Source organism: Salmo salar, chromosome 03 (genome assembly GCF_965601325.2).
Source record: "Salmo salar chromosome 03, fSalSal1, whole genome shotgun sequence".
Taxonomy (NCBI): domain Eukaryota; kingdom Metazoa; phylum Chordata; class Actinopteri; order Salmoniformes; family Salmonidae; genus Salmo; species Salmo salar.
In genome coordinates this window covers 4,232,776-4,254,551 of record NC_138293.1, presented here as the reverse complement: position 1 = coordinate 4,254,551, position 21,776 = coordinate 4,232,776, and the positions used below count along the sequence as shown (strand labels likewise).

The window sequence follows — 21,776 nt, the reverse complement described above, 5'->3', positions numbered from 1 at the left end:
GACCCTATTCCCTATATAGTGCACTACTATAGACCCTATTCCCTATATAGTGCACTACTATAGACCCTATTCCCTATATAGTGCACTACTATAGACCCTATTCCCTATATAGTGCACTACTATAGACCCTATTCCCTATATAGTGCACTACTATAGACCCTATTCCCTATATAGTGCACTACTATAGACCCTATTCCCTATATAGTGCACTACTATAGACCCTATTCCCTATATAGTGCACTACTATAGACCCTATTCCCTATATAGTGCACTACTATAGACCCTATTCCCTATATAGTGCACTACTATAGACCCTATTCCCTATATAGTGCACTACTATAGACCCTATTCCCTATATAGTGCACTACTATAGACCCTATTCCCTATATAGTGCACTACTATAGACTAGGACCCATATATTTGTTACTTTAATTTTTTATTTAAACATTTTTACTTATCCATTTTTTACTTAAGAAGTTGCAAGAAAAATCAGTGTTAACTGCATTGTTGTTTGAGAGCTTCTAAGTAAGAATTTCACTGTAAGGTCTACACTTGTTGTATTCTGCGCATGTGACAAATAATATTTGATTTGATTTGATATGGCTCTGGTCAGAAGCAGTATACTATATAGGGATTTAGTTCTGATATGTCTCACCTGGTTCATACAGGGGAACCTCTTGTCAGGGTCCAGTCTGCAGGGAGGTGGGGCCTTCAGGCCACCCAGGGGATCCAGTGTCAGAGCGTCCAGGGAAAGGTTCTCCGTTGGGCCTCTGAACCTCACTACAGCCCCCTGCTCTTCATGGGCCTCCGAGTCCGAGTGGGAGCGGGTAGGGAGGGAAACAGGGCCTGGGATGGCAGAGCGAGGAAAGCGTGGTGACCTTGGGGAGCGAGGGGCCTTACATGGGCTCTCCTGGGGGGGGAAGACACCCCTGTGTCCTCCTGCTCTCTCCCCTTCTTTGATGTTGGATGGTGAGCCCTCGCTGCCCCTCCGTACGTTAAGCTCTCTCTGTAGCTGTGGGGGGAGGAGAGGAGAGGAGAGGAGAGGAGAGGAGAGGAGAGGAGAGGAGAGAGAGAGAGAGAGAGACAGAGAGGAGAGGAGAGGAGAGGAGAGGAGAGAGAGGGAGAGAGAGGGAGGGAGAGAGAGAGAGAGAGAGAGAGAGAGAGAGAGAGAGAGAGGGAGAGAGAGGGAGGGGAAGACAGGGAGGTGAAGAGAGAGAGACAGGGGGAAGGAGGAGAGGAGAGGAGAGAGAGAGAGAGAGAGAGAGAGAGAGAGAGAGAGAGAGAGAGAGAGAGAGAGAGGGGAAGAGAGAGAGGTGAAGAGAGAGAGACGGGGGGAAGGAGGAGAGGAGAGGAGAGGGAGGGGAAGACAGGGTGAATGATGAAAAACAAAATGTACATAGTCATAATTTTCAGTGATCATATTATAATGCCATAGGCATCAATATAAAACTGTGAGACATTGTTCCTTCTTCTTCTGAGATATCAATTATACTACCAAGACGTAATTATTACTGACTCTGTGTATCTTATGCATTTCAAAACTTCTCAGACATATAATGGTGTGAATATTCACCCTAGGGGCTTCTTCTATTCCTTTCCTCTTTCTCCCCCTCTCTCTCCCTCCTCTCCCCCGTCTTCCCCTTCCCCCTCTCTCTCCCTCCTCTCCCCCCTCTTCCCCTTCCTCCTCTCTCTCCCTCCTCTCCCCCCTCTTCCCCTTCCCCATCCCTCTCCCTCCTGCCCTCCCTCTCTCCCCTCATCTCCCTCCTTCCCCTCATCTCCACCCCACCTCCTCTCCCTCCTTTCTCCCTTCCCCTCCTCTCTCCCCCTCATCCCCACCTCCCTCCCTCCCCTCCTCTCCCGCCTCTCTCCCTCCCCTCCTCTCCCTCCCCTCATCTCCCCTCCACCTTCTCTCCCTCCTCTCTCCCTTCACCTCCTCTCTCTCTCCCCCTGCCCTTCCTCACCCTCTCCATCTTGTGGTGCATGTTTCTCATGTTGCTGTCCCACTCTTGTCTCTCCTGGTCGAAGCGTTCCAGCAGGTCTCTCCTCTCCCTCCCCCACCTCTTCTCTCCATGCTGCAGCTTCCAGTGGAGGTCCAGGGAGGTGCTGTGGCTCTCTGCCAGGAGGCACCGGTGCTCCTCTCGCTCCTGTTTAAAGGCCCAGTCTGGGTCTCCTCCTCCTCCCTGCGTCTCTCCTCTCACCTCTCCTTTCTCTTCTTGTCTCTCCTCTTCCAGCTGGTTGAACACATAACAGACAGACAGACAGACAATATATTAGTACAGTTGAAGAGCAATCCATAACAATGTGGTGAAGTATTAGGATGGGTCCTTTTCCTGACCGTGTGAGCTGACCAGGAGAAACTCAGTCTGTCAGATGACCTGACTACCTGACTACAATCAGTCTGTCAGATGACCTGACTACAATCAGTCTGTCAGATGACCTGACTACAATCAGTCTGTCAGATGACCTGACTACCTGACCACAATCAGTCTGTCAGATGACCTGACTACCTGACTACAATCAGTCTGTCAGATGACCTGACTACCTGACTACAATCAGTCTGTCAGATGACCTGACTACCTGACTACAATCAGTCTGTGAGATGACCTGACTACAATCAGTCTGTCAGATGACCTGACTACCTGACTACAATCAGTCTGTCAGATGACCTGACTACAATCAGTCTGTCAGATGACCTGACTACCTGACTACAATCAGTCTGTCAGATGACCTGACTACCTGACTACAATCAGTCTGTCAGATGATCTGACTACAATCAGGTTGATAGTTTGATAAATATTTGTTATCGGATGGAAGTTATTTGCGTTGTGAACAGATATGTACGATATATATTTTTCAGCAGCCTGTATTGTGACGCAGCAGCGAAACGGACTACAGAAAAGCTCCAAATAGTTTTATAAGGAGTTGATCAAGGGAACCAGAGGAAGATGCCTTGTTCTGTAGAGGAAAATCAAACATTCTCATTATCATAGAAAATAATATGCAAAAGTGCTGTGGCTATGAACAACGTTTAAAAAAAAAAAAGATTATTATTGAATGGATATGCAATAAACAGATTTATAATTTGTGTTGGCTCACTGGGTTTTAGATGAAATGTTGGAGCTCAAACACACAAAACGTTTTTTTTTAAACGGATTATGAACAAGACACAGTTGGTTCTACACAGACAAAACCGACTGTCCTGAGCCAAGACGAACCTCACAAGTGTTTAAATGTCTCAGAGCTGCGGTCTCTTTAAAAAAAACACAAAAAAGGTGCCCAGCGTCATCTGTAACTGTGTTGGATCATTAATAACCTCAAGGACGAGAGGAAAGTAGGATTCATATTTAGGCCCCTTTGACTGCAGACAGCACCATCTGTGTACCTGAGCAACATCGCACTTTACCACCAGAATCTCACTTCTCAGGAGCCAAGAGACCTTCAGGTCTACATTCATGTATTATTCATATACTTACTGTGACTAGTAACTATGTCCCAGCTCCTGCTGTCTCTTCAGGGAGTGAACCTTATTTATAGTAAATAAGGGGCAGCAGGGTGGCCTAGTGATTAGAGCGTTGGACTAGTAAACGGAAGGTTGAAAGATCAAATCCCCGAGCTGACAAGGTACAAATCTGTCATTCTGCCCCCTGAACAAGGACGTTAACCCACTGTTCCTAGGTTGTCATTGAAAAATAAGAATTTATTCTTAACTGACTTGCCAAGTTAAATAAAGGTATACAATTAAAATAAGGGTTACATAGAGAAAATCAGATCTCTCTAATGAAAATGTATAGCCCTCCCTTCAGCAAAATATATTTTGACCTAAACCCTCCCTGAATGAATGAAAAAAACCAACTGACTGTCCCCTATACCTTAAATAATAATATAAAATGGATAGTAGAGAACATGTCTACCGTTTACCCTCACGTCTTGGACAGACCAGAGCCTTAGATATGCAGTTTTAGAATCTGTTCGGTCTGTGGGTTCACATCTATATCCCAGTGATGCTGTCTCTTTAATCTCTTTAAGGCAGACCAGTGATGCTGTCTCTTTAAGGCAGACATCTACATCCCAGTGATGCTGTCTCTTTAATCTCTTTAAGGCAGACACCTACATCCCAGTGATGCTGTCTCTTTAATCTCTTTAAGGAAGTCATCTATATCCCAGTGATGCTGTCTCTTTAATCTCTTTAAGGCAGACATCTACATCCCAGTGATGCTGTCCCTTTAAGGCAGACATCTACATCCCAGTGATGCTGTCTCTTTAATCTCTTTAAGGAAGTCATCTATATCCCAGTGATGCTGTCTCTTTAATCTCTTTAAGGAAGTCATCTATATCCCAGTGATGCTGTCTCTTTAATCTCTTTAAGGCAGACATCTACATCCCAGTGATGCTGTCCCTTTAAGGCAGACATCTACATCCCAGTGATGCTGTCTCTTTAATCTCTTTAAGGCAGACATCTACGTCCCAGTGATGCTGTCTCTTTAATCTCTTTAAGGCAGACAGCTACATCCCAGTGATGCTGTCTCTTTAAGGCAGACATCTACATCCCAGTGAGTGATGCTGTCTCTTTAAGGCAGACATCTACATCCCAGTGATGCTGTCTCTTTAATCTCTTTAAGGCAGACATCTACATCCCAGTGATGCTGTCTCTTTAAGGCAGACATCTACATCCCAGTGATGCTGTCTCTTTAATCTCTTTAAGGCAGACATCTACATCCCAGTGATGCTGTCTCTTTAAGGCAGACATCTACATCCCAGTGTTGCTGTCTCTTTAAGGCAGACATCTACATCCCAGTGATGCTGTCTCTTTAATCTCTTTAAGGCAGACATCTACATCCCAGTGATGCTGTCTCTTTAATCTCTTTAAGGCAGACATCTACATCCCAGTGATGCTGTCTCTTTAATCTCTTTAAGGCAGACATCTACATCCCAGTGATGCTGTCTCTTTAAGGCAGACATCTACATCCCAGCGATGCTGTCTCTTTAATCTCTTTAAGGCAGATATCTTGAGTAAGTTACTTGAGCAACATGACACTTTATCTTGGCCCATTTGACCTTCCAGGATGCCTTGTTGTTGGCGTAGGTCTGTGTGTGTGTGTGTGTGTGTGTGTGTGTGTGTGTGTGTGTGTGTGTGTGTGTGTGTGTGTGTGTGTGTGTGTGTGTGTGTGTGTGTGTGTGTGTGTGTGTGTGTGTGTGTGTGTGTGTGTGTGTGTGTGTGTGTGTGTGTGCCTGGATTAGAGTAACCTGAGCAACGTGACACTTCATCTCGGCCCATTTGACCTCCCAGGAAGCCTTGTCATTGGCGTAGTTCTGCTGCAGCTGGCACCTCCTGCTCTCCTCCTCCCTCAACTCTGCCCTGAACTCCTCTAACAGGGAGCGCACCGCCTGGAGCACCCTACGGTTCTCACCCACCTGGAGAGGAGGAGCGGGGGAGGAAGTGGGGGAGGCGAGAGAGGAGGAGGTGGTGAGGGAGGGGTCGAGGAAAGGGGTGAGGAGGAGGAGGAGGAGGAGGGGGAGAAGGAGGGGGAGGAGGAGGAGGAGGAGGGGGAGAAGGGGAGGTGAAAGAGAGAGAATGAAACTGGGTCATGCATTTATTCAAGACATCATTGTGTCCTTTTTATTTATGTAATAATGTCAGCTGTTTCAAACACAAGTCATGCTTTTAATTTCCACGTTCATCTACACAAACTATAACTCTACACCACATACTAAACTCAGCAAATGAAACGTCCCTTTTTCAGGACCCTGTCTTTCAAAGATAATTAGTAAAAATCCAAAAAACTTCACAGATCTTCATTGTAAAGGGTTTAAACACTGTTTCCCATGCTTGTTCAATGAACCATAAACAATTAATGAACATGCACCTGTGGAACGGTCGTTAAGACACTAACAGCTTACAGACGGTAGGCAATTAAAGTCACAGTTATGAAAACTCAGGACACTAAAAAGGCCTTTCTACTGACTCTGGAAAAACACCAAAAGAAAGATGCCCAGGGTCCCTGCTCATCTGCGTGAACGTGCCTTAGGCATGCTGCAAGGAGGCATGAGGACTGCAGATGTGGCAACGGCAATAAATTGCAATGTCCGTACTGTGAGACGCCTAAGACAGCGCTACAGGGAGACATGACGGACAGCTGATCGTCCTCGCAGTGGCAGACCACGTGTAACAACACCTGCACAGGATCGGTACATCCGAACATCACACCTGCAGGACAGGTACAGGATGGCAACAACAACTGCCTGAGTTACACCAGGAACGCACAATCCCTCCATCAGTGCTCAGACTGTCCGCAATAGGCTGAGAGAGGCTGGACTGAGGGCTTGTAGGCCTGATGTAAGGCAGGTCCTCACCAGACATCACCATCAACAACCTCGCCTATGTCCACAAACCCACTGTCGCTGGACCAGACAGGACTGGCAAAAAGTGCTCTTCACTGACGAGTCGCGGTTTTGTCTCACCAGGGGTGATGGTCAGATTCGCGTTTATCGTTGAAGGAATGAGCGTTACACCGAGGCCTGTACTCTGGTGTGGGATCGATTTGGAGGTGGAGGGTCCGTCATGGTCTGGGGCGGTGTGTCACAGCATCATCGGACTGAGCTTGTTGTCATTGCAGGCAATCTCAACGCTGTGCGTTACAGGGAAGACATCCTCCTCCCTCATGTGGTACCCTTCCTGCAGGCTCATCCTGACATGACCCTCCAGCATGACAATGCCACCAGCCATACTGCTTGTTCTGTGCGTGATTTCCTGCAAGACAGGAATGTCAGTGTTCTGCCATGGCCAGCGAAGAGCCCGGATCTCAATCCCATTGAGCACGTCTGGGACCTGTTGGATCGGAGGGTGAGGGCTGAGGCTATTCCCCCCAGAAATGTCAGGGAACTTGCAGGTGCCTTGGTGGAAGAGTCGGGTAACATCTCACAGCAAAAACGGCCAAATCTGGTGCAGTCCATGAGGAGGAGATGCACTGCAGTACTTAACCTGTTAGGGCTAGGGGGCAGTATTGACACAGCCGGATAAAAAACGTACCCGATTTAATATGGTTACTACTCCTGCCCAGTAACTAGAATATGCATATAATTATTGGCTTTGGATAGAAAACACCCTAAAGTTTCTAAAACTGTTTGAATGGTGTCTGTGAGTATAACAGAACTCATATGGCAGGCCAAAACCTGAGAAGATTTCAAGCAGGAAGTGGCCTGTCTGAGAAGTAGTGTTTCATCTTGGCTCTTTTTATTGAAGACTCAGGATCTGTGCAATAACGTGACACTTCCTACGGCTTCCATAGGCTATCAGAGCCCGGGAAAAAGCTGAACGATATCGAGGCAGGCTCTGGCTGAAACACTTTATCGCTTTTGGCAAGTGGCCACTCAGAGTACTATGGGCTTAGGCTCGTGCCCGCGTCGACCGAATGCTTTCTTTTCCTTTGTCTGTTTACCTAAACGCAGATTCCCGGTTGGAATATTATCGCTTTTTTATGAGAAAAATTGCATAAAAATTGATTTTAAACAGCGGTTGACATGCTTCGAAGTACGGTAATGGAATATTTAGAATTTTTTTGTCACGAATTGCGCCATGCTCGCCACCCTTATTTACCCTTTAGGATAGTGTCTTGAACGAACGAACAAAACGCCGCTATTTGGATATAACGATGGATTATTTTGGACCAAACCAACATTTGTTATTGAAGTAGAAGTCCTGGGAGTGCATTCTGACGAAGACAACAAAGGTAATAACATTTTTCTTATAGTAAATCTGACTTTGATGAGTGCTAAACTTGCTGGGTGTCTAAATAGCTAGCCCTGTGATGCCGTGCTATCTACTGAGAATATTGCAAAATGTGCTTTCACCGAAAAGCTATTTTAAAATCGGACATATCGAGTGCATAGAGGAGTTCTGTATCTATAATTCTTAAAATAATTGTTATGCTTTTTGTGAACGTTTATCGTGAGTAATTTAGTAAATTCACCGGCAGTGTTCGGTGAGAATGCTAGTCACATGCTAGTCACATGCTAATGTAAAAAGCTGTTTTTTGATATAAATATTAACTTGATTGAACAAAACATGCATGTATTGTATAACATAATGTCCTAGGGTTGTCATCTGATGAAGATCATCAAAGGTTAGTGCTACATTTAGCTGTGGTTTGGGTTTATGTGACATTATATGCTAGCTTGAAAAATGGGTGTCTGATTATTTCTGGCTGGGTACTCTGCTGACATAATCTAATGTTTTGCTTTCGTTGTAAAGCCTTTTTAAAATCGGACAGTGTGGTTAGATTAACGAGAGTCTTATCTTTAAAATGGTGTAAAATAGTCATATTTTTTTAAAATTAAAGTAATAGCATTTCTAAGGTATTTGAATAACGCGCCACAGGATTCAACTGGCTGTTGAGTAGCCCATAGAGGTTAATGCAGCTGGTGGCCACACCAGATACTGACTGTTACTTTTGATTTTGACCCCCCCCTTTGTTCAGGGACACATTATTCCATTTCTGTTAGTCACATGTCTGTGGAACTTGTTCAGTTTATGTCTCAGTTGTTGAATCTTATTATGTTCATACAAATATTTACACGTGTTAAGTTTGCTGAGAAATAAACGCAGTTGACAGTGAGAGGACGTTTCTTTTTTGCTGTGTTTATGTTGTTTAGCACTAGGCTCTGCTGTGGTTTATTGGGATCCCCATTAGCTTTTGCAGAAGCAGCAGCTACTCTTCCTGGGGTCCACACACACACACACACACACAAAAAAACAGCATGACAAGTAACAAAACACTGGTAGACAAGGAGAGTCACGCACATTAAAAGTACAACCATATACAAACAATACCACAACACAACAAAATAATAGAGTGTGTTTGTGTGTCCCCTGTTCCATGAGATGTTGTTTTTTTTAATGGTCATTTTGCTGTTTGCTTGAGCAATAGGAGATGGAAGTGAGTTCCCTGCGATCATGCCTCTGTATAATACTGTGAGTTGCCGTGAATTCATTTTGGACTTGGGGAACTGTGAAGAGACCTCTGGTGGCAAGTCTTGTGAGGTATGTATGGATGTATAAACTATATTGATTATGCAGATCGGGAATTTTAAATCACAGTAATATTTCTCATAAAAACTAGAGGAGAAGCAATTCATATTCTCGTCAACCCTCAACCAGGAAAGACTAGCATGCATGTTGTTGATGTTAGTTCTGTGTGTGCAGTTTAAAAGGCGAGAGGTGTGCTGCTCTGTTCTGAGCCAGCTGCAGTTTTGCTGTACTTGACCATATTACCAGACAGTAATCAAGATGGGAAAAGACCAGAGCCTGAATCAACAAGTACCGTTGATTTGTGTCAAAAACACAGAACATATATATATATATTTTTAAACAGATATTCCTCTTCTCCATATTGGTCCATACACATATTTATCAGATGTTATTGGTCACATGTTTATTAGATGTTATTGGTCACATGTTTATCAGATGTTATTGGTCACATGTTTATCAGATGTTATTGGTCACATGTTTATCAGATGTTATTGGTCCAGACACATGTTTATCAGATGTTATTGGTCCAGACACATGTTTATTAGATGTTATTGGTCCATACACATATTTATTAGATGTTATTGGTCCAGACATATATTTATCAGATGTTATTGGTCACATATTTATCAGATGTTATTGGTCCATACACATGTTTATCAGATGTTATTGGTCACATATTTATCAGATGTTATTGGTCCATACACATGTTTATCAGATGTTATTGGTCACATGTTTATCAGATGTTATTGGTCCATACACATGTTTATCAGATGTTATTGGTCACATGTTTATCAGATGTTATTGGACACATGTTTATCAGATGTTATTGGTCACATATTTATCAGATGTTATTGGTCCATACACATGTTTATCAGATGTTATTGGTCACATATTTAACAGATGTTATTGGTCCATACACATGTTTATCAGATGTTATTGGTCACATGTTTATCAGATGTTATTGGTCCATACACATATTTAACAGATGTTATTGGTCACATGTTTATCAGATGTTATTGGTCACATGTTTATCAGATGTTATTGGTCCATACACATATTTAACAGATGTTATTGCGGGTGTAGTGAAATGGTTGTGTTTCTAGCTCCAACAGTGCAGTAATATCTAACAATTCACAACAATACATAGGTTATACTGTGGTGTGTTATAGGACATGTACTAGGTTATACTGTGGTATGTACAGTACAAATTGCGTCCTAAGCCGAGTTTGACGTTTTCATCCTTGTGCTAAATGCTAACATGGCCTGCTTTGGGACCTGTTTTTGAATAATGGTTTGTGATTTAAAGCAGCTTCATTTTCAGATCAGTGTACAAAACCATTTCTGTCAAGTTGAAGAAATCACAACAGTAGACAGCGTAGAGCACTTTAGATTCTGTTAATGAAACATGACATACCCTAGGTTACTACTGCTCTGTTCCAGACAGACAGACAGACAGACAGACAGACAGACAGACACTATGGCTGATGAGTGATAGCTTAATTTCTCTTTGACTGTGAGACATTGTTCATTCTTCACAGTCTAGCGAACAAGTAGAACGATATTAATTCATATTAAACTGTATTCTACACCAACACACAGTGAGCTCATCAAGCTGGTTGATATCTCTCCTGAGAAAATAACACGTTAGCCAGGTCAAAGAGTTACCTATGTAACTATGTAACGAGCCATGCTGAAGTAGTACTAGGCGACTGTAGCTAGTCAAAATGACTGCTGGAAACAGATAACATGAACGGCTACAGGAATCAAGTTTCTACTCGGCGAGAGAAACTGCCTCCTGCAAAAGGACGCATGTCTCTTCACTGGCCAGCATGCCTTAGCGCTGTCGCTGGGAAGGCAACATGCCTTAACGCTGTCGCTGGGAAGGTAACATACCTTAGCGCTGTCGCTGGGAAGGCAACATGCCTTAGCGCTGTCGCTGGGAAGGCAACATGCCTTAGCGCTGTCGCTGGGAAGCCAACATGCCTTAACGCTGTCGCTGGGAAGGCAACATGCCTTAGCGCTGTCGCTGGGAAGGCAACATGCCTTAGCGCTGTCGCTGGGAAGGCAACATGCCTTAGCGCTGTCGCTGGGAAGCCAACATGCCTTAACGCTGTCGCTGGGAAGGCAACGTTCAGATACTGTGTGCAGACCCAGGAAATAGTATTACTTGGATAGGGATCGTTGAACTCCGCTGTACCTTTGAGTGTATCGACGGAGGGGAAATCCGTTGTACCCTACCTGTGTCTGGTTCTGCAGGCGTTCAGGGGAGGAGGGGAGTTGGGTTGTGGGGTCGGGGCCGGGGCCGTCTATCTGGGGTAGCTGGGTAGACGACCTGTCCCTGACCTCTCTCTCCGTCTCTTCCTCTCCGTGCTCCAAGACCAGCTCTGGAATACCCTCCATCTTCACATGGTGGGAAAGACAGGACATGGAATAACAAGGTTATTATACACAACTACAGACATGGAATAACAAGGTTATTAAACACAACTACAAAGACATGGAATAACAAGGTTATTAAACACAACTACAGACATGGAATAACAAGGTTATTATACACAACTACACAGACATGGAATAACAAGGTTATTATAGACAACTACAAAGACATGGAATAACAAGGTTATTATACACAACTACACAGACATGGAATAACAAGGTTATTATAGACAACTACAGACATGGAATAACAAGGTTATTATACACAACTACAGACATGGAATAACAAGGTTATTAAACACAACTACAGACATGGAATAACAAGGTTATTATAGACAACTACAGACATGGAATAACAAGGTTATTAAACACAACTACAAAGACATGGAATAACAAGGTTATTAAACACAACTACAGACATGGAATAACAAGGTTATTAAACACAACTACAGACATGGAATAACAAGGTTATTAAACACAACTACAAAGCAGGAAGAGGAGCAGTAAATCAGTGAACTAACTAAGTAACCAACCAACAAACAGAAATCAGTCAATCAAGCACTCAGTTGACCAATCAAACGACTCGATCCTGCACTGATGATTGATTGAGTGTTTTGAGCTAGATGTCAACCCTCCTCCTGGAGAACTTTTGGGAATGCAGGCTTTTGCTCCAGCCCTGTTATACACTGTTTGGTCACTGTGCTCTAACCAAATGTACTCAGCTCAATCCTCCTAAATGATCGACTGCCTTTTGGTTTGTTCCTTAGGAGCTCCTGAGCAGGCAGGTGAACAGGTAAGACTCATCCAGGACTGGAGCTCCTGAGCAGGCAGGTGAACAGGTAAGACTCATCCAGGACTGGAGCTCCTGAGCAGGCAGGTGACCAGGTAAGACTCATCCAGGACTGGAGCTCCTGAGCAGGCAGGTGAACAGGTAAGGCTCATCCAGGACTGGAGCTCCTGAGCAGGTAAGGCTCATCCAGGACTGGAGCTCCTGAGCAGGCAGGTGAACAGGTAAGACTCATCCAGGACTGGAGCTCCTGAGCAGGCAGGTGAACAGGTAAGACTCATCCAGGACTGGAGCTCCTGAGCAGGCAGGTGAACAGGTAAGACTCATCCAGGACTGGAGCTCCTGAGCAGGCAGGTGAACAGGTAAGGCTCATCCAGGACTGGAGCTCCTGAGCAGGCAGGTGAACAGGTAAGGCTCATCCAGGACTGGAGCTCCTGAGCAGGCAGGTGAACAGGTAAGGCTCATCCAGGACTGGAGCTCCTGAGCAGGCAGGTGAACAGGTAAGGCTCATCCAGGACTGGAGCTCCTGACCAGGCAGGTGAACAGATAAGACTCATCCAGGACTGGAGCTCCTGAGCAGGCAGGTGAACAGGTAAGACTCATCCAGGACTGGAGCTCCTGAGCAGGCAGGTGACCAGGTAAGACTCATCCAGGACTGGAGCTCCTGAGCAGGCAGGTGAACAGGTAAGGCTCATCCAGGACTGGAGCTCCTGAGCAGGTAAGGCTCATCCAGGACTGGAGCTCCTGAGCAGGCAGGTGAACAGGTAAGGCTCATCCAGGACTGGAGCTCCTGAGCAGGCAGGTGACCAGGTAAGACTCATCCAGGACTGGAGCTCCTGAGCAGGCAGGTGAACAGGTAAGGCTCATCCAGGACTAGAGCTCCTGAGCAGGTAAGGCTCATCTGGGACTGGAGCTCCTGAGCAGGCAGGTGAACAGGTAAGACTCATCCAGGACTGGAGCTCCTGAGCAGGCAGGTGAACAGGTAAGACTCATCCAGGACTGGAGCTCCTGAGCAGGCAGGTGAACAGGTAAGGCTCATCCAGGACTGGAGCTCCTGAGCAGGCAGGTGAACAGGTAAGACTCATCCAGGACTGGAGCTCCTGAGCAGGCAGGTGAACAGGTAAGACTCATCCAGGACTGGAGCTCCTGAGCAGGCAGGTGAACAGGTAAGGCTCATCCAGGACTGGAGCTCCTGAGCAGGCAGGTGACCAGGTAAGACTCATCCAGGACTGGAGCTCCTGAGCAGGCAGGTGAACAGGTAAGGCTCATCCAGGACTAGAGCTCCTGAGCAGGTAAGGCTCATCTGGGACTGGAGCTCCTGAGCAGGCAGGTGAACAGGTAAGACTCATCCAGGACTGGAGCTCCTGAGCAGGCAGGTGAACAGGTAAGACTCATCCAGGACTGGAGCTCCTGAGCAGGCAGGTGAACAGGTAAGGCTCATCCAGGACTGGAGCTCCTGAGCAGGCAGGTGAACAGGTAAGGCTCATCCAGGACTGGAGCTCCTGAGCAGGCAGGTGAACAGGTAAGGCTCATCCAGGACTGGAGCTCCTGAGCAGGCAGGTGAACAGGTAAGGCTCATCCAGGACTGGAGCTCCTGAGCAGGCAGGTGAACAGGTAAGACTCATCCAGGACTGGAGCTCCTGAGCAGGCAGGTGAACAGGTAAGGCTCATCCAGGACTGGAGCTCCTGAGCAGGCAGGTGAACAGGTAAGGCTCATCCAGGACTGAAGCTCCTGAGCAGGCAGGTGAACAGGTAAGACTCATCCAGGACTGGAGCTCCTGAGCAGGCAGGTGAACAGGTAAGGCTCATCCAGGACTGGAGCTCCTGAGCAGGCAGGTGAACAGGTAAGGCTCATCCAGGACTGGAGCTCCTGAGCAGGCAGGTGAACAGGTAAGACTCATCCAGGACTGGAGCTCCTGAGCAGGTAAGACTCATCCAGGACTGGAGCTCCTGCCTTTTTGTCCTTCTATGAATTACTTTTACATTTATTTTGAGTCTCTTTTCAATGTTTTAATTTGAAAATGTAACGAATTGCACATTAAACTAGATCATTTGATAATCTCTTGAACCTCAGTAAGTCCCCCATCCCCGGCCCAACTGTGCAACCATGCAGTTAGGCTACTGGCGGCGAGCGGAGAGTTTCAACACTGGTCTGTAGGTCTAGCTAGTTGGCTACTTTTGAGATGTATCTGTAATGTTTTCTCTCACTGTTAGGGACAGAGAAGGGCACTGTTGTCACACCCTGACCTTAGAGGGCCTTTCTATTTCTCTATTTGGTCAGGTCGGGGTGTGATTTGGGTGGGCAATCAAGTTTTCTTATTTCTTTGTGTTTGGCCGGGTATGGTCCCCAATCAGAGGCAGCTGTCTATCGTTGTCTCTGATTGGGAATCATACTTAGGCAGCCTTTTTCCCGACCTGTGTTTGTGGGTAATTATTTACTTCTGTGAGTGTTTTGTGTGGTTGCCACGGTTGCGCCACGGTCTGTTTCTGTTTTACCTGTTTGTCTGTGTAAAGGGTTTCACTTCGAATGAAAGGATGTGGAACTACACACACGCTGCGCCTTGGCTTACTTATGATAGGGAGTTTGAAGACAGTGAACGTGACATCTGTTAGTAAGAGGCAGATTTAAACAGTAGCACAAACTAAAAATCAAGAAAAAACTAATTTGTTTTGACAGCATACCTATCTAACTAGTTAACTAGTTAACTATCTAACTAGCTAACCAGATAGCAGATTTACATCATCACTCGCTATCAGCCGATAGCCACTCTTTTCCCGAAGTTTATCGTCTCTAGTCGTCTCAACTTAAAAGGCCTAGGAGTCACTGGCACTTGCTTGTGTGTCGTTGCAGAAAAATAAAGAGGCCTGTAAATGTTTAAATAAATAAATGTGTAGTTGTTATGGGGGGGCCATGCTCTGTGCATGGCCCTACCTCTGAGTGTGCTGTCTCCTCCCCTGTCTCTGTCCTCTTCCTCAGCCTCCAGCCTCAACTACCTGGGGTTCAGCCTCTACCTCTAGCCAGTCATCTCACCTCTGAGTGTGCTGTCTCCTCCCCTGTCTCTGTCCTCTTCCCCAGCCTCCAGTGCATGAGGATCCAGCGTAGCTTCATATAGAAGATGATGGTGTTGTGTCTGAACAACTGGACCTCCTGCTGCAGTAGGGTTCTCTCCTGGACCCAGGGAGCCTCGTGGGCCTGCAGGCCCGTAAGATCCAGACCCACCCTGGGCCTCACACCCTGTGGATCCAGCCGCCTACGCTCCTCATCCTGGTGGAAGATAGGGAGGGTTGGGAGGGAGGGAGGGGTGATAAGAGATGAGGGGGGGTGATATGTGGGGTAGGGAGATAGGGAGGGGAGGTTGGGAGGGAGGGAGGGGGTGATAAGAGATGAGGGGGGGTTGATATGTGGGGTAGGGAGATAGGGATGTTGGGAGGGAGGGAGGGGTGATAAGAGATGAGGGGGGGTGATATGTGGGGTAGGGAGATAGGGAGGGGAGGTTGGGAGGGAGGGAGGGGTGATAAGAGATGAGGAGGGGTGATATGTGGGGTAGGGAGATAGGGAGGGGAGGTTGGGAGGGAGGGAGGGGTGATAAGAGATGAGAGGGGGTGATATGTGGGGTAGGGAGATAGGGAGGGGAACATTTTGTTATTCTCCAGTATTTCCTCATTGTGGTGGGTAGGGAGGTGGAAAAGGGGGGGGGCAGGTCAGGAGTTTTCCCCACATGAACCCTAGTTGAAAACTACTGTATGTCTAGGTCCCAGAGTTTTTCAAAGGTCCTGGAGGGTTCTGTGACCATGTGACCTAGCCAGGAAAAACTCTGAGCCCTGGAGATAGTCTTTAACCAGGCCCCAGAGCCCTGAAGTATGTAGCCTACACTCCCCTACATATTTACTATTTACAGTATGTACACTCCCCTATGTATTTATTATTTACAGTATGTATACTCCCCTATGTATTTATTATTTACAGTATGTATACTCCCCTATGTATTTATTATTTACAGTATGTATACTCCCCTATGTATTTATTATTTACAGTATGTATACTCCCCTATGTATTTTTTATTTACAGTATGTACACTCCCCTATGTATTTATTATTTACAGTATGTACACTCCCCTATGTATTTATTATTTACAGTATGTACACTCCCCTATGTATTTATTATTTACAGTATATACACTCCCCTATGTATTTATTATTTACAGTATGTACACTCCCCTATGTATTTATTATTTACAGTATGTATACTCCCCTATGTATTTATTATTTACAGTATGTATACTCCCCTATGTATTTATTATTTACAGTATGTACACTCCCCTATGTATTTATTATTTACAGTATGTACACTCCCCTATGTATTTATTATTTACAGTATGTACACTCCCCTATGTATTTATTATTTACAGTATGTACACTCCCCTATGTATTTATTATTTACAGTATATACACTCCCCTATGTATTTTTTATTTACAGTATGTACACTCCCCTATGTATTTATTTTTTACAGTATGTATACTCCCCTATGTATTTTTTATTTACAGTATGTACACTCCCCTATGTATTTATTATTTACAATATGTATACTCCCCTATGTATTTATTATTTACAGTATGTACACACCCCTATGTATTTATTATTTACAATATGTATACTCCCCTATGTATTTATTATTTACAGTATATACACTCCCCTATGTATTTATTATTTACAGTATGTATGCTCCCCTATGTATTTATTATTTACAGTATGTACACTCCCCTATGTATTTATTATTTACAGTATGTACACTCCCCTATGTATTTATTATTTACAGTATGTATACTCCCCTATGTATTTATTATTTACAGTATGTATACTCCCCTATGTATTTATTATTTACAGTATGTATACTCCCCTATGTATTTATTATTTACAGTATGTACACTCCCCTATGTATTTATTATTTACAGTATGTACACTCCCCTATGTATTTATTATTTACAGTATGTACACTCCCCTATGTATTTATTATTTACAGTATGTACACTCCCCTATGTATTTATTATTTACAGTATGTATACTCCCCTATGTATTTATTATTTACAGTATGTATACTCCCCTATGTATTTATTATTTACAGTATGTACACTCCCCTATGTATTTATTATTTACAGTATGTACACTCCCCTATGTATTTATTTTTTACAGTATGTATACGCCCCTATGTATTTATTATTTACAGTATGTACACTCCCCTATGTATTTATTATTTACAGTATGTACACTCCCCTATGTATTTATTATTTACAGTATGTACACTCCCCTATGTATTTATTATTTACAGTATGTATACTCCCCTATGTATTTATTATTTACAGTATGTACACTCCCCTATGTATTTATTATTTACAGTATGTACACTCCCCTATGTATTTATTATTTACAGTATGTACACTCCCCTATGTATTTATTATTTACAGTATGTACACTCCCCTATGTATTTATTATTTACAGTATGTACACTCCCCTATGTATTTATTATTTACAGTATGTATACTCCCCTATGTATTTATTATTTACAGTATGTATACTCCCCTATGTATTTATTATTTACAATATGTATGCTCCCCTATGTATTTATTATTTACAGTATGTACGCTCCCCTATGTATTTATTATTTACAGTATGTACACTCCCCTATGTATTTATTATTTACAGTATGTATACTCCCCTATGTATTTATTATTTACAGTATGTACACTCCCCTATGTATTTATTATTTACAGTATGTATACTCCCCTATGTATTTATTATTTACAGTATGTATACTCCCCTATGTATTTATTATTTACAGTATGTACACTCCCCTATGTATTTATTATTTACAGTATGTACACTCCCCTATGTATTTATTATTTACAGTATGTACACTCCCCTATGTATTTATTATTTACAGTATGTACACTCCCCTATGTATTTATTATTTACAGTATGTACACTCCCCTATGTATTTATTATTTACAGTATGTACACTCCCCTATGTATTTATTATTTACAGTATGTACACTCCCCTATGTATTTATTATTTACAGTATGTACACTCCCCTATGTATTTATTATTTACAGTATGTATACTCCCCTATGTATTTATTATTTACAGTATGTACACTCCCCTATGTATTTATTATTTACAATATGTATGCTCCCCTATGTATTTATTATTTACAGTATGTACGCTCCCCTATGTATTTATTATTTACAGTATGTACACTCCCCTATGTATTTATTATTTACAGTATGTATACTCCCCTATGTATTTATTATTTACAGTATGTACACTCCCCTATGTATTTATTATTTACAGTATGTATACTCCCCTATGTATTTATTATTTACAGTATGTATACTCCCCTATGTATTTATTATTTACAGTATGTACACTCCCCTATGTATTTATTATTTACAGTATGTACACTCCCCTATGTATTTATTATTTACAGTATGTACACTCCCCTATGTATTTATTATTTACAGTATGTATACTCCCCTATGTATTTATTATTTACAGTATGTACACTCCCCTATGTATTTATTATTTACAGTATGTACACTCCCCTATGTATTTATTATTTACAGTATGTACACTCCCCTATGTATTTATTATTTACAGTATGTACACTCCCCTATGTATTTATTATTTACAGTATGTACACTCCCCTATGTATTTATTATTTACAGTATGTACACTCCCCTATGTATTTATTATTTACAGTATGTATACTCCCCTATGTATTTATTATTTACAGTATGTACACTCCCCTATGTATTTATTATTTACAGTATGTACACTCCCCTATGTATTTATTATTTACAGTATGTACACTCCCCTATGTATTTATTATTTACAGTATGTACACTCCCCTATGTATTTATTATTTACAGTATGTATACTCCCCTATGTATTTATTATTTACAGTATGTATACTCCCCTATGTATTTATTATTTACAGTATGTATACTCCCCTATGTATTTATTATTTACAGTATGTATACTCCCCTATGTATTTATTATTTACAGTATGTATACTCCCCTATGTATTTATTATTTACAGTATGTACACTCCCCTATGTATTTATTATTTACAGTATGTATACTCCCCTATGTATTTATTATTTACAGTATGTACACTCCCCTATGTATTTATTATTTACAGTATGTACACTCCCCTATGTATTTATTATTTACAGTATGTACACTCCCCTATGTATTTATTATTTACAGTATGTATACTCCCTCTCCTGGGTGATGGGGCGGTGTGCAACAGGCACTGGCCTTTCTCTCCTATCTGAATGAACCGAAAATGTCGCCCGAATCAATTTAATTACACTTTTAATGTATATGTAATAAAAAGTCTCATTAAAGTTTGGCTACATTTTCTGATGCCTTTCTGATGTCAACATTGGTGTGGACACGAGAGGCTGTATCCATTACCATAATCTATCATCTACCTTTAGACATGTAGGTTAATAATAGATGGACATTTACAAACACATGTTTTTTACAGAATAGCTAGTGTGTTTTTCGTCTTTTCAAAATCAATTTAATTGGCTATTTTGGTTAATGCCCTTGGTGCCTTGGCAGACGGCCTCGATGCCCTGGCACATTGGGCACATGACCTGCTATCGTGATCCTGTCAGAACTGCATTTCTGCCCCAGCTGTGTCCCTCAGCTGTACCCCCAAACCTCACACAGTTACCCTCAGAGCTGTACCCCCTAAAACATCAACCAGACAACACACAGTTACCATCAGAGCTGTACCCCCTAAAACATCAACTGGACAACACACAGTTACCATCAGAGCTGTACCCCCTAAAACATCAACCAGACAACACACAGTTACCATCAGAGCTGTACCCCCAAACCTCACAGTTACCCTCAGAGCTGTACCCCCTAAAACATCAACTGGACAACACACAGTTACCCTCAGAGCTGTACCCCCTAAAACATCAACCGGACAACACACAGTTACCCTCAGAGCTGTACCCCCTAAAACATCAACTGGACAACACACAGTTACCCTCAGAGCTGTACCCCCTAAAACATCAACCAGACAACACACAGTTACCATCAGAGCTGTACCCCCTAAAACATCAACTGGACAACACACAGTTACCATCAGAGCTGTACCCCCAAACCTCACAGTTACCCTCAGAGCTGTACCCCCTAAAACATCAACCAGACAACACACAGTTACCATCAGAGCTGTACCCCCTAAAACATCAACTGGACAACACACAGTTACCCTCAGAGCTGTACCCCCAAACCTCACAGTTACCCTCAGAGCTGTACCCCCTAAAACATCAACCAGACAACACACAGTTACCCTCAGAGCTGTACCCCCTAAAACATCAACTGGACAACACACAGTTACCCTCAGAGCTGTACCCCCTAAAACATCAACCAGACAACACACAGTTACACTCAGAGCTGTACCCCCTAAAACATCAACTGGACAACACACAGTTACCCTCAGAGCTGTACCCCCTAAAACATCAACTGGACAACACACAGTTACCATCAGAGCTGTACCCCCAAACCTCACAGTTACCATCAGAGCTGTACCCCCTAAAACATCAACCAGACAACACACAGTTACCATCAGAGCTGTACCCCCTAAAACATCAACTGGACAACACACAGTTACCATCAGAGCTGTACCCCCTAAAACATCAACTGGACAACACACAGTTACCCTCAGAGCTGTACCCCCTAAAACATCAACCAGACAACACACAGTTACCCTCAGAGCTGTACCCCCAAACCTCACAGTTACCCTCAGAGCTGTACCCCCTAAAACATCAACTGGACAACACACAGTTACCCTCAGAGCTGTACCCCCTAAAACATCAACCAGACAACACACAGTTACCCTCAGAGCTGTACCCCCTAAAACATCAACTGGACAACACACAGTTACCCTCAGAGCTGTACCCCCTAAAACATCAACTGGACAACACACAGTTACCATCAGAGCTGTACCCCCAAACCTCACAGTTACCATCAGAGCTGTACCCCCAAACCTCACAGTTACCCTCAGAGCTGTACCCCCTAAAACATCAACTGGACAACACACAGTTACCCTCAGAGCTGTACCCCCTAAAACATCAACTGGACAACACACAGTTACCCTCAGAGCTGTACCCCCTAAAACATCAACTGGACAACACACAGTTACCCTCAGAGCTGTACCCCCTAAAACATCAACTGGACAACACACAGTTACCATCAGAGCTGTACCCCCTAAAACATCAACCAGACAACACACAGTTACCCTCAGAGCTGTACCCCCTAAAACATCAACTGGACAACACACAGTTACCATCAGAGCTGTACCCCCAAACCTCACAGTTACCATCAGAGCTGTACCCACAAACCCCACACAGTTACCATCAGAGCTGTACCCACAAACCCCACACAGTTACCATCAGAGCTGTACCCACAAACCCCACACAGTTACTATCAGAGCTGTACCCACAAACCCCAC

General features: G+C 43.5%; 1 protein-coding gene across 3 annotated transcripts in view; it reads right to left on the bottom strand.

The window, feature by feature from the left end:
- The window catches only part of LOC106596607 (microtubule cross-linking factor 1), a 131,659-nt gene that overhangs the window by 25,136 nt on the left and 84,747 nt on the right, over nt 1-21,776 (bottom strand). For all 3 annotated transcript variants that reach the window (XM_045714418.2, XM_045714419.2, XM_045714420.2), the window contains 5 exons: nt 15,280-15,513; nt 11,264-11,425; nt 5,245-5,412; nt 1,962-2,231; nt 656-1,012 (listed from right to left, as the gene is read on the bottom strand). In XM_045714418.2, coding sequence (XP_045570374.2) covers nt 656-1,012; nt 1,962-2,231; nt 5,245-5,412; nt 11,264-11,425; nt 15,280-15,513 — 1,191 coding nt within the window. The remainder of the gene's footprint in view (nt 1-655; nt 1,013-1,961; nt 2,232-5,244; nt 5,413-11,263; nt 11,426-15,279; nt 15,514-21,776) is intronic.